This window comes from Etheostoma cragini, chromosome 6 (assembly GCF_013103735.1).
Source record: "Etheostoma cragini isolate CJK2018 chromosome 6, CSU_Ecrag_1.0, whole genome shotgun sequence".
Taxonomy (NCBI): domain Eukaryota; kingdom Metazoa; phylum Chordata; class Actinopteri; order Perciformes; family Percidae; genus Etheostoma; species Etheostoma cragini.
In genome coordinates, this window is record NC_048412.1 from 19,275,389 (window position 1) to 19,289,915 (window position 14,527).

The 14,527-nt window shown below is 41.4% G+C and overlaps 1 protein-coding gene across 6 annotated transcripts in view; it reads left to right on the forward strand.

The window, feature by feature from the left end:
* ddr1 (discoidin domain receptor tyrosine kinase 1) overlaps positions 1-14,527 on the forward strand; it is a 38,195-nt gene that overhangs the window by 1,753 nt on the left and 21,915 nt on the right. For 4 of the 6 annotated variants that reach the window (XM_034874125.1, XM_034874126.1, XM_034874129.1 and 1 more), the window contains exons 2-4: positions 65-287; positions 10,714-10,871; positions 13,146-13,248. In XM_034874125.1, coding sequence (XP_034730016.1) covers positions 286-287; positions 10,714-10,871; positions 13,146-13,248 — 263 coding nt within the window. In that variant the 5' untranslated portion in view covers positions 65-285. Of the gene's footprint in view, positions 1-64; positions 288-10,713; positions 10,872-13,145; positions 13,249-13,508; positions 13,524-14,527 lie in introns of those variants that run through there. The other 2 variants (XM_034874128.1, XM_034874130.1) reach the window with 2 other exon arrangements.

Here is a 14,527-nt window from a genome sequence, read left to right on the forward strand (position 1 = left end):
ATAGATAGAGAGGTAATAAAAGACAATTTTCTCTCTCCCCATCCCTCCCTCTCTGCCTCTGTAGCAAAAGTAGGGGCATAAAGTGAGGAGGAGCCCTGAGCGTGAGTACACAATCCCTCACAGCAAACTCAGGTCTTCTGGAGTTCTGTCTGATGGGCATCTGGCTGCTAAGTCTCCTACAGCATCCCACGAGAACCGCTGGCCCTGCATAGCTGCTTTTACCTCAGCTGTGCCGTCCAGCAGAGAGGAGACACAGAATATATTATTTAGTTGGATTGAACAGTTATGTGAGTATAATTTACGGCATGCACACACAGGGAACAGTTATTTTATTGATCAGTCTCTTGGCAGGCTTAAGAGAAATTGACATTAAGTGCATAATATTATTTATGGACAAATATGCACAGAGCAAAGTAATTTGTATTACAGTGTCTGTGAAATGGCTGTGTTTTTTTTGTTTTGTTTCAGTCTTCGGACGTTTCGGACTTCTTGGTTCTACTTGGTTTAGTAGTCTTGGAAATAATTTACGTACAAGACATGAAAACATTTAAGGGTTACAGTTTTTGGCATTATTGCTGTTCTGTGACTGATAACACTCTAGATGCATGTGTGTTTGTGTGTGTGTGTGTGTGTGTGTGTGCGTGCAGACACACAGGATTTAGTCTTCACAATGGGATCACTTTGTTTAGTCTGGTTGATCATTGACCGCTGTCTGTTGTCCTCTAACGGCGTTATTGTTTTGGTGGCAGTCAAGGTTTTGTGACTTTGTCTTTGTGTTTCTGGTTGTAGACCATTCTGAAAAGACTTTTAGCAGGTGGACACAAATCCAAAAACCCAAAGGCAGATCCTGCACAATAGCTGAATTGCATGTTTTGCACAGTTGCCTGATCTTTGTGGCGATGTGTCCAATGTGGCTAGTTAACCACGTGAATGAGCACAATGATGACCATGGTGTTTTCCATCCATAAGACCGGCCTTTTCTGTGACTTCTCTCACGACGTATTAGGCAGCAACTCTTCTAAATTCTGTTTGCTGGTAATTGGCTCCCGACAGACCATGCAAGGCCAGTGAAGGAATTCATTAAAGTCCAAAGACACGCCACAGTTACTTGTCTCCCCTCTTTACAGTCCCCTGCTAATGGGAATAAAACCAATTGAAAGCAGGACTCAACTGTCCACCCTGTTTTCATAAACCAATTTTCACTCCAGTCTAGAGAGCTGGACTTTTCAATTGCATTTGCCGTATGTGTGGTCACATGGAGAGCGAGCTCGATGAGATTGTCAGAGAAACTAATTCATCCAGTCACGGGTGGTGACACTTCAAAGTGGAAACCCGGGGTGTTCTTGGGCTTTAGTTGTCAGTAAGTTCTTAAATCCATATTTGATTTTCTCTCAGAGAATCTCCATCTCCTAGTCCTACCTTTTATTCAGATTAGCCCTCCGTCCCACCCTGACATTCAGCATACCTTTGATTCCCTAATTGATCATTCTAGCAATCTCTCTCTCTCTCTCTGCATCTAACATGAAGCACACATTCTCCCTCTTCATCTTCTATCTCTCCATTCCCTTTGAAGCAGCATCAGATGTTTCATTTATCCCCTCCCCCTCCTCTGCCACTCATCCATCTCAGCCTCCTTTTCTCCTATCGCCCCTGTGAGTCTCCTCATTTATCTGTTTGCTCTTGTCAAGTGTCCTGCCTAGATAACAATGTTGCTGTCTTGGTGTAAGCAAACTGGAGTTAAAGTTTGGCTTGCTGAGGTTTCTTCAAAGAATTTGTCACACTATCTTATCAGATATCTCAGGACCTTGGCTTGATGCCTCCTTTCTGATCAGGAACCTCCTGCAGAAATGCCTTTGCATATGTCTCAAAATTAAAAGTGACCCATTTTTGGAGGCGCTAATGTAGCTATATGATTTCATTCATTGATATAAAAGTAAAAGATGTAAACAAAACAAAAAATGTAGAATTTGGCAACGAACTCCTCCCTAGTGTGTAATTTATTTAGTTGTATTACATGCTTTATGACTCATAAATAAGAAAATACTCTCACTTAAAGAGTACTCCTGAGTACTGATTAAGCTTTGCACTCCTGTCACATTGTCAGGCTGTGTTAGAACAAAAGGATTAAAATTGAAGCAGCAAATATCGCCCTTTTTAATTCAATGCATTTTTCCTTTCATGTCAAAGCCTGGGGCATACATTTACCACAATGCTACTCTGCCGCAAAACTGTTCACTTTGAGGTTTGGGTGTGTTATGCTGTTAGCAGCAGATGTAGCCTCGAGCAGCTAGCCTCAAGCATCGATAAGAAACTGGCTACAGATGTCTCACAAGTCTCCCTCTGGAGCAGAGGTTTTTATAAAACCTTTTCATGCATCTCCTCAGTACATGTAAACACACTTTGATGGGTACAATTTGTGGAATTCCCCTTTAAATCCTATGATGTTAGGGATGTAGTGAATGCAGGTTGCTAATGCTGAATCTTGTGAGCTGAAACCAAACCGTGAATCACGGCAAGTTCTTTCACACGTCTCTCCAACAACTGGCAGTTGAAGTTATCGCTTCTGGAAAAACTATAGACAAACCTAATGAAAGATGGAAACTCTCTCTAACTAAAAGGCCGGCATGTGCTCTGTTCTCTCTCCCTTGCTCTTTCATTCTTTTCAGTGTTTTTTCCTCTCTGTTCAAATCCTCACACTGTGGTGGTGTTTTCGTCTTGGGTTGCTAGCACACACCGTGTCTCTCGTGGCTCAGTAAATCACTAATAATCCCTAATGGCTTCTGGCAAATGAAGTGCTTTTGAAACCTCGTTGAAACATAGAAGAAAGTTGTGTTCAACATCAAGGGGATGTTTTTTTTTTTTATGTCTCTCTTCGTATGATGAATTTGAATTGAAACAAAATTCACGATCAGAGTGGGGCGGACCTGTCTGTCTTTCTTTCACAGGGGTTTGGAGGGGCATATTAGCGTCAGGAAACTGTTGTGTGATGTGTAATTTAGCTCTTTTTAGAAGGCTTTTTTTCTGCTTAGAGGGAGAAGGAGAACCGCAAGCGTGATAGAGGTATCCGCCTGTGCCTGAGGTGTTTAGTTTTAGGTGTGTGTTTAAGTGCATATTGCAATACTTTGTAGATCCAAATTTGCTTTTATGAGTGTATTTCCTTTGTTTGCCCACTGCAGTAGCTAAACATTAAACTTTAAAATAATGTTCTCTCTGCTTGGCTGTTATTTATTAGAAAGGAGAAGAAGACATCTGTTTGAGGGCTCAGTTTGGCCTTTTTTTCTCTCTGTGACTCAAAATGCTGAGTCTCGCTACACTCATTCCTGTTTGACCTGGGCTCTCTGGTTTCTGTTTCTGCTCTGTTTCTCTCCAGGCCATCCCTTCTTCTTGTTACCCTCCCTTCTTCTCCCGTTTCCTCGCTCTGTTTCAATAGCTGCTCACTGAATGAATAATTCCCCCCCTCCTGCGGGCAAAGAGTTGCCTTTGTCCCAAGCTCGCTCTGTCATTCGGAGTCTCTTCGTTCGGTTACTGCAGGAAATTTTCTGTTTTCCAGTATCTCTGTTGCCAGCCGTTTTCTCGCTACCCATTGTGAGAGTAGCACTGTGCTGTCACATGCCTGTCCTTTTTCCTTTCACCCTATCCTCCCCTCTGATTCTCACTTGTTCTCTGACAGTGGTGGCAGTGAGACTGTGCAAATTGAATTCAGGGAATTGGGCTGCGGTTTGCCATCACACTGCGGCCCTAAAACGTTCTTGTGACGGCCTCTGCGTCAAACTACCATTCGCACACACTCTGCTGTCAAACTATCATTATGACATGCTAATGCTGCCACGTTTCTGCTAGATTCTCATAATCATTTTTACACCCACACTCCAACTAAGGTCAAACTCTGAACTAATCTTCCCTCACTTTAGCGGTGAAGCTTGGTGAAACTTTTAATTGATAAAGGTCTAACTCACTTTAACAAGAAGTGAAATGCCACTCCTTTCATTCCAGATGCATTATACAGAGAAAAAGAGCTGAGAAAAGTTAAACTTCATGTAAAGACATGTATGAAGCTTCAAGCCCTGAGAACCAAAACTGTGTTCCAGTTACTGTCACTCAAAAACCAGTTTCCTAAAAGAATTTGTAATGCACTCTCTTCAACTGTTCCTTTGTTGGCACACAGAGGGGAATTCACTCTTTTATTCAACGATATATCTTGGTAGGGGTTTTATTTGGTGTTGCGCTCACTGTTCCTTGGTACATTTTACCTGTTACAGAACATCTTTTGTTTTATTCTAGTTCCCTCTTGTGTATTTGGTACAATGTATGTACTGTATATGCTCAGGCCTATTTCCTTTTATTGCCTCTGCAGATGCCATAACGTTGGAGTACAATGATACAATTAAAAAACTGTCCAGATTAAATATTGTGTTTGTACGGCAGGCCTCGGTTGCTACATACAAACATTTGAATTAACCTGGGTGCAGCTTATTGACTTGTAGTTCTTGATTAACAGAAGACAAACCTGCCAATGTCACCATTTTCTACACAAGCTTTAACTGACACATAATTTGGACGAATCAGCTGCCAAAAATGAACTTTACCCTAAGAAGTACAAGCAACATTGTTCTCTGAGCACTATAATTGTTGTGCAGACTGCATATTATGGATAAACTCTATTCTGCAAAAAACAAAACAATTAGATGCCTAGACCTAGTTGGAAATGGCAAGACAAAAGCCCTGCAAGAGCAAAAACCTCCCGCCCTACCCCACCAGACCTGACGAAATCTACAGCTTTTGAGGCCCAACCCCGGCTGGAAACCGACACCGATCTTTTGAACCAAGCCGAGCCCGTTGGATCCCAAAGGGCTTGCAGACCTACAGGCAAGACCCCAATGCTGTATACATGGATTCTTGCAAACCATTTGCAACATTAAGGCTGTTGAAAGCTAATCATCTGGAAAGACCATAAACTAGCTTGTGATAGTTACTGGATTTTTGTGGCCATATTTGAGTCTGAAACAACAAATCTGATTTGTTGTACATCACTTAATCAAACATGACATTTCCTATTGTTATTTCTTATATATCTGCAATAAGCTAACATCAGCTGTTATATTGTTCTAGATCTACCAAGTACTACTGCATATTATCTACAACAAACAAGTTCAATATTAACTTCAGATTCAGCTTGTTAAAGTGTTTTTGGTGTGGCGCTACCCCATACTTTCAAACCCATTGTGGTTTTGGAAATGTGTAAATATAAAAGTGTGTACAGTTGAGATGTCGCAGACATTTTAGTATCTCAGGATAAACTCCTTTTAAGATGAATGGTCTTGTTTCCAAGGGTCTTTTAACTCGAACTAGATGTGTGTTTATGGCTGGCGTGTGCAAAAAAGGTTATCACTAAATGTTTCTTGACCCACCCAGTGGGCAACAAAGAAAATGATAGAAAACCAAAAGGAAAATGTGTTTATGGCTAAAAGCTCCTTGTAATTCTTTGTCCCTACACTTACAAATAGGTTTGTGTGGCTGTGGTTGATGAAGCCATTCTTTATTTGCCAGACCAACTTGTTGTAATCAGTCCCCATTTGTCTTTGTCCGCCATGCAGATATGCTGCAATTGGTATGGAATGAGGGACTAAGTGGACCTGCGTCCAAGTATAAAGCCGGCAGTGAAAAGGGAGAAGAGGGAAGTTTCATTCTTCAGTTTGGATTGATTTCAGCTTGTGTAGCCGCATGCTAATGAACCCAACTTTATTACATTAGTTCTTGTACCTGTTTTTGAACTACCCTTGAGCCTTGGATCTAAGCCAGTGTTAGCTTGTAAATTTTAGACTTGTTAGTGGTGTTGCTTTCTCTGTGCCACCAGGAAGATGTGTTTTGAACTAGGTATTTTCCATAAGCAAGTCATAGGATGTTCAGTGCAACATAACTATTCCTGGCAACACAATTTCTTTTACAATCCCCTAACCGTGCTTCCTTCATTGTTTCATTGTGAATCACCACCTACTTCAGTCATCCTTTTAGTCACACTTTCTCCTTTTCTTCATGCTGCTGTTTAATTTGTTTTTCTGACTTGGGCACCATTGCTGCCTTTCCTTCAGCTTTCATTACCTTGTTTAACTGACTCATCACTCCTTTCCCCCTGCTTCCTCACCCTTTAGTTAAACTCAGGATGAGCAGATACCACAGTCATGACTGGCACTTCCTTGTATAGATGAATAGTGTGACACACATCTGGACAATTTGATGACCAATGTATGACCCACACTATCACCGGACTTCACTTGTATCTTCCTGAAATATCATGGGTCATTTGTAGATTTCAGTGCAGGGAACTAATAAAAGGAGCACTGCCTGTATTTTCAGTTCTAAGAGCAAATGTATGTATAGTTGTGTTGTTTCCATGCTGAGAGTGAAGGAAATATTAGACTGAGTGATATTTTAATATTTAACCAAAGTAATCTGAAGGAAAATGTTTCAAGATGAAAGTGGAACTCCATGGACAGATTTGTGCAGCCAACCAACTTACAGCTGCCCTTGGAGTGGGTTTTAGGTAAAAACAAGGTGCAGTGGCCCCGCAGGGATCAGTGTTTTTTTTTTTCACACAATCCCTGAGTCACACAGAAACAAGCCTGTTTACAGGAAAGCATCCAATGACCTTGCATCTGCAGCTTGCACAGTCTCACCCTTCAAAGTGTTGTGAAACTTGAAGATTAATTAATGCTCCCTTCTCTCCAGACTTGGAGGGTAGTGGTGCATACAACCTCACCAACGTCCTCACACACTGATGGAAATCCAAAACAAAGAGCTCCCCACTTTCAGTCTCCCAGCGGCCATTAGTCATGTCTAACTGAGGCAGCGTGTTACTCTATCTTGCTGTGATTGGAGAATTCACACAATAAGGTCGGTGTAAGCACAAGAAACATAAGGCTTAAAGGGTTTAACTTATTAACTACAAATCATATCCTTTATATCACTGCCTGCCATTTTCAAAATGATCCAATACATTTGAGATACATTTAGTATCTTTTTATGCAACAGTTGGTTTCACCTCACACACATTACTGTTAACATGCCTATAACAGTAATAATCATAGTAAACGTTAGGTATCAGTGTTTTTGTCACACTAAGTTATCACATAATAATGCAGATGAGAGCAGGGTATGTTTTTACAAGACAACCAGTCTACATGTATACCAACTAAGTTGCTGAGGCCGGTGTCATTAGTTTCACAAGTAGTGGAAAGGTTAAGGATTCACCAAAGTGATTGCAATTCCTGTGGGGGACTTAAATGTTTAAGCAAGTTGCATGGCATTCCATCTAGTAGTTGTTGAGCCATTTCTGACTGACCGATCAATACTGTATTACCTCAAAGAATGCTCAACCAGGATGACTAAGTTTGGCTGCTATAATCATGTTGTTCAAACAATTTGTTGTTTCAAAACCAATCAATGTTAAAAAGCTTTTCTCAATTTTTCTGGTTTCTGGCATTTGAAATATTGTTTGGAAGTTAAGTTGAGTCTCGGATGTTTTTTTTAATGTAATTGTAACAAAAAAGTGGACAAAATGAGATTGACAGGTTTCAAGTTTCTGCAAGTTGATTTTATACTGACTTTATACTAGTCTCGGACTAATGGCTGTCTGGACTGTAAAAGCCTATAGTTACGATATTCTCAGCAGTGATGTAAAGCATACACAATTTCGCAGTTAATGGGCTAAAACATGCAAAACTAACTGCATAATCCTTTAGGTGGACCGGCTTTATTATTAAACACCAACACGTTCCAACACGAGGGGCTCTCTAAAAAATACGCTAACCGGTGCCAAAGCTGTCCTGACCGTTTTTCACTGAAGCAATCTAATTATAGAGATTCTGGCAAACTATCTTTATGATGCAATGACTGCTAACTAAACACGTTCTGCTTTGTGTTTCCGTGCTCTTGACTCTGTCTCTTTGTGTTTTGTTGTGTGGGACAGAAACAGCAGCTGCTCATAAGTATTCATTAGTCCTGCGAATGGATTAGCAGAGACAAAATGTGAGTGTGTAGATTGGGCTCCACACTGTGCTGCCTCCAGAACTAACCACAGCTGTTCAACACCATTTGACTTTTCCAACAACAATGTTCTCGGATGGCTGTAGCCACTTTTGTTCCTGCTTGCCAAATCATTTTTGTGGCTGATTTTTTTGTTTTTTTCTTTTTTTTTGTTTATAAAGCATTTTCTCTGTGGTGTGGTGATAAAAGGTGGCTGCCCTGTTTCCCCCTTAATTGACAGAACGGTGATGAGATGCTGTCGAGGATAATGTTGATGTCACGGTTGTTATGGTGATGGCCTCTGATTTATGGCCCCAGTCAGCTTCTTAGCTCTGATTCTACAGACATACAACTTAGTCCAGTAAGCCCCATATTTCAGCCTTTTTTGTCATCTGGTGAACTACACACACTTGCTCATTCGGACAACTTATGTGTTTTTCAGCCTCTCTTCCCTTCCCACTTGCACACAACACATGCGCCATGTATGGGTTGCGTTGTGTCTTGTGTTCAGGACAGCTGCACTGACTATCCCTGAGATCTCCTCTGTGCCCACAAATGTGCCCCACGCACCAATGCATATACACACCGTACGAGGCCATAAGTCACCCTCTCCACACCACCTCCCCAACACACACACACACACACACACACGTAACCATGTCATCGCTGCTTTTGTTCCACCGTCTCCACCCTGTTGTGCCTGAGCTAACACCCTTCTATTCACTCTGTTTCCATACATTCCCTCTCCCCAACTCCCTCAACGAATAATTCCCCCCCCCCCCCCCCCCCCCCCCCCCCCCCCCCCCCCCCCCCCCCCCCCCCCCCCCCCCCCCCCCCCGATCATCTGTCACTACAGCTGTGTGTCAGCTGTCTGCTTGTCCCAGTCTAGTCAGAAATGAAGCCGAAACACACAGGGTCTACAGGGAAGACAGCCTGCCCTCTCTGTCTCTCCCAGCTGTCATTTCCACTTCAGACCTCCACTTATCATGAGGTTTCCTTCTCCTACTTGCTTCACCACTGCAAGTCTTCCTCAAACACGTCTCAAAAGTAAAATATACACAAGGGATAGAGCAATAAAATGTGCTTATTTTTCACATTATACATCCTATCTCATTTTGAAAATATTATAGATCTACACTCAGTTGACAGTTTGCTACTGAGGGTACACTTAGCTGAAACAACTTCAGTCCAAAACAACAGTCCTGTAATAAGAGCCTCTCTTCCTGAAAGTTAATATGTTAAGTTTCTGTTGAAACCGTTGGAGAGGTGTTGATTCAACTATATGATCATTTTGTTGCCGTTTGTCATTTCATTGAATTGCATTAAATTACTCTGAGAGAAGTTCCTAATATGTTTTCATTTATAGTTATGAGGATTTAAACTAAATATCCGTAACACATCTTTGCGCATCACGACACAATTCAACACAACCACAAACTACAGCCTCCAAAATGATCATCCAAGGTTTAAATCAGTGACTGCCCTTTGCCCTCTTCTCTCTCTGTCTCTCCAGCTGCTATAGCATAAAACAAAACAAAAAAACCCCTCAAAATATTAGCAAGGCCACTTAGCAGGTTAAGTAATAGTGCAGATGTGTTTTAATGCACGAGAAGCATGTAATCTATTTTATCTATGGTGTTTTTATTCTTGGATTTTATTTTACCCATTTTTTTCAACGCTTTTATGATTATTCTATTGGTATGAATAGTGTCTGTTTCATGCTTAGTTTAATGTATAATGTGTTTTGTCATTGAGTGGCTTCACTATTTTAGTCTTCCTCTGTCTTTGTTTAAGTCAGCTAACTTCCAAGACAAAATACCATCAATCATGTTGATATGGCAAAGTATTGAATTTTGAATTAGTTTCAGCTAGGGGCACCTAATTAAACCGCAACTGGGTGTAGGCGTTTTGGTAAGTTTTGAGCTTTCAAGGCTATAAATATTTAAAGCCAGGCACCTGCAACAATGGATGAGGATATAATGACAAAGGATATGTAAAGTAATGCATCAACACATTCAAAATGTCTGTGACGTGCACGTCATTTACTTAGCACTAACCTAGCACAGACAGTGTTTGTGTCCCCATCAATTCAAAATACTTAGACATACGTCCTTCTCTCTCACTCAATGGCTTTCATTTCTCCAATCTTACAGCTTCATCTATTTATTTATTCCAAACAAGCGTCTGCGACCGAGTGCTCCAAATCTGCTCCGCGCTATTAAGGGAAAGGGAGTTTGAAATCAGTTTCAAATACAGAAGGAATACAAAAAATCTCTGCGAGTAAATGTTGCTAGCTAATTATACCATCTTCAATTACCAATCTCTTTGGACTCTTTCTAAAGGCAGCACGTAGCAAGCAGCAAGTATAGTTGTATCACGGCATTCTGCTGCCAGTGAAGAAAACAAATTAGTGTGTGAAAGTGGCTTTTGTTATATGGCTTTGTGCTTGCTCCTCTGGGGCTTGGCCTATTGCTACGCTCGGCATGCAAAACTCAGAGAAACAAATGACTGTGAGACATGCTCTGGGATTTAGACTAAGAGGATTTGATAGAGGTAGTTATCGATGGTGCATCGTGCATGTGTAACGTACTGTATGTGTGGCCGTGACAATAAAAACATTTGTGTTTTAGTGGTGGTCGGTGCAGTTTCCACAAGCACAGACATAATCCTAAATGTCTTTTTCTGCGACAGGTATGCTTATGGACATCATTGCGTCCCTGGACGGGTAACCAGGTGTGTTGCTGCTGTCATGGCCTTGCCAACCCTGCGGCTGTTTCCTGTCACTGTGATCACAGTCCTGGTGGCGCTGGTGTCGTCTTCCGGGGACCACGAGTGGCACTTTAACCCAGGTACAATGTGGTAAACACACACGCAACCAAGAGAACTAAATTTTTAACGTACAAATGTGTTTGTTTCTTATTGTATTCCATTCTTATTACACACACACACACAGAAAACTAGACATTTGAAATAGCTTGGCATAATTGCGTTTTCAATCCTTTGGCTTCTTCTTCCCCTCTCGTGTCCATTGGCACAGCAACCGTCGGTCCTGCTGCTCCGACATTCTCCTCACATTCTCAGATCAGTAAGGCTCGTTCTCCGTCCACTATCAACAGGCTATCCTGTGTCCTCTCCCTGTCTGCCAGCCAGTCGTGTGTAATAGGAGAATGAGATAGCTGGGCTGGCTCGTCAAGACGGCTAATGTACAAGCAGCTCATGAAAGTGTCAGTCAAACTGTCAGAAGGGAGCGCATGAGGTGCTAGTAAATGAGAGCCAACTAGGTTTAACCAGAGGAGACTGCAGCTCGGTCGACTTTCTGACTGCTGCAGATTGTCTCTGAATAAGACTATTCAACGATCTAAGCGCACGGCACATGCAACGGCTTAATCTATAAAAGAGAAAATCCTTGCATTTGAGAAACTGGGGCCATGGTGTGTTTGAACCTTTTGCTTTATGAATGACTTAAAGGACTAATAGATTATCCTAATTAGAGCTGAAACAATCAGTTGATAAATCCATAAGTCAATCACCAAAAAATGTATCTGCATATATTGATTGATAATCAGTTTCATTTTAATGGAAGATAGCATAGCTCTTGTGATGGCAATATTGTCTGTTGAACGACTAATTGATTAATCAACTAATCTAAAATTACAATTTAAATTATATAATATTAATTCATTACATTTTATTTGTTCATATTTAAACTTGCACTATTTGTGATTTAGGTTTTGCTTTTATTTGTATGATTAAGCTGTATTTTAAATGAGCATTGTTGCAGGTGACTGGCTGGGTCTTAAGATTTTTATGGCGAACATGACTACTTCTGTTATTTTTGCACTACTAATAAACCTTCAACTTTGATTTGTGGCTTAATTGATGGAAAAGAATCAGTTGGAGATAGATGAACAGACTGTAGCACACAGAACACACAGTTTGTCCTGTTGAAACAATGGAATCCATCTTGACGGTGTGTGCAGGGAGGTTAAGTGTGCAGGCACACAAGTTTTATGAAAAATGACAAAGGTAAAACTGAGGACCCACGAAGCGAGAGACCGAGACAGAGAGGTGAGAAGATCGCACATAGCAGGGTAATGACGGCTGATGTGTAATGATGTTGATGTAATAAAATAGGCGTGCATGCTTGTGCGTGTGTGTGTGTGTGTGTGTATATCTGTCCGTCTGTCTGCCCCCGTTGGGGCTTTTAGGGTTTGTCATCCAGCCCAACATTCCTGTCCGCTGACTCAATGACAGAATCTGAGTTAGACACCCACCCGACCCCCAGCTCTTTCTTTCACCTTCAGCCTCCCCCTCCATATCACTGACAGTAACCCTTTTCACTTTATCACTACTCAAACCCTCCCTCAGCCTCTCACCCCCCCACCCGACACCATCTCCACCTCATGACTGACTTGACAGCGGATAGCTGGGTAGTTGGGTAATCCCTGCCTGGGACCACACTATCTGGATCAGTTGATAATGCTGCCGCTGGACCGGAGTCAGTGCAGATATCTGAGACCTGTCTGTGTTCATTCATTCGCCCTTGGTTTCTTTCTCTCGTTTGTTCTCTTGCTGCAAATCCCTGAGGAGTGGTAACAGGAACAGGGGCTGTTCAGGATCGCCAGAGCCCTGTGGAGGTGGCTATGTGTGGGATGGAGAGTCAGAAAGACAAAAGGAACAGGATAGGTGTAGTCTCAGAGAAGACGGGTCACAGTATCTTGCACTGCTTACACTGTCTTCAGATTAATATGAATGTTGAGGTCACTTTTGACCGAACAATGACACTTGCAGGAATAAGTGTTGCTAAACACTGCCATTACGTTTTACATGAGCTCATTAGTACAGGCTTTGCCCAGAGAGTATCTGTAACAAAATAAGAGAGGACAGGAACAATTTATTGTGGAGTTTGGTATTTTTTCTCCCGCCTCTCTGTGTCTGTGTGGGTTATGAAGCATGAAGTCCGGAAGTTTTCCCAGAGATGACATAACAACATTATGCTCCATGACCAATGATGGCTGCTGAAACTCTAATGGAAATATTAAGTTTCACTTGGACATGGGCTCCATACAAATGAGAATGTTGCTCATGTCTCTCTCCTTCTCTCCTCTCTCTTTCTCCTGCAGCTCAATGTCGTTACGCCTTGGGGATGGAGGATGGCACCATCCCAGACTCTGACATCACTGCCTCCAGTGCCTGGTCAGACTCCACTGAGGCCAAACATGGAAGGTAGGGTGGGTGGTTGTGTGCATGCAGGGTAAGAAGTTACTAATTACGTTTCTCCTATCGCAGCAATCAAATGGCTTTTCCTGTACTTTTTCTGCATGTTGTGTGGTTACAGTCTAATACCTGTATTCCTGTTTAACGAGTAAGCTAACACCCAGCATCACTGCTGCTCTGTTTCACCTGTAACACACCCAACAGTGATGTCACTGTGCACTGGACTACACCCTGGACTAAAAGTCTACATCACTGCAGCAAAGTAAAAAATTAAACCACTGAAGGTCAGGAAAAATATAAAGAAATATGTAATATTGCTATACATGATAACTTAGGTTTTTGTGTTTAGTTGCAATTAAGATGGCACTTCATTCAAAGGACAAAAGCATTTTTGGATCTGTGCCATACAGTTGACAAATCTCAGAAATAATCTTTCCTAGCATTCTTGGCTTGGTTTGTTGTCGTCGTGAGATAATGCAGTGCAGACTTTTCAAACCAGTTTGTAACTGCATCACTGCAATGACAATGTAACGGTGACATAAATGAATGCATACTTGGTGTTCACTGTGATGGATTACACAACTAAAGTAAGTTTCATGAGTGTACTATTTGATGTTGATACCATCCAGAAATGAAAAGAAACCAGTGGAACAGTAGTAAAAGTACATTTAATTTTGAGTTAGTTGGTTCTTGATAGGTTGTGTTTTAATAACCTTGTCCAAGACTTCAGATCTTAATTTCTGCCCACATTTGTTCGATTTATAATTAGTAGAATATGTTATGTGTAACGAAATGGTAAGTGTATCTGACCATCTGGCTACATTATCAATGTTGATATTAACACAGTAAAGTCAGGATGTCACATAGGCCATTTCCCATGGCTAGTAACTGAGTAACTTCGTGAGTGGTCTTCTAAATACCTACAATTGTACTTAACTTACTGTACTTCAGGGGAAGAGATTTACTTATACTTGTTGTACACGTTAAGTCAAATAACTGTAGTTTTACAAGAATTACATATTGTTATACAGGAACACATGTCAGTGTGGGCGGACGTGTTGTCTGAATGTTTTTTTTCTTCAGTCTGTTGGCACTGTGCTTAAGTAATTTGCTTGAGATCTATTAGATTATGATAGCAGATGATAGTGTGTGTCTTTGTAAAAGACACTAGTTAATTATATTACCTCCATGTCTGTCTGGCAGTGAGGTCAGATTCATGAGAGCCAAGTTAGACCTGCTAAAGTGTGTGTGTGTGTGTGTGTGTGTGTGTGTGTGTGTGTGTGTGTGT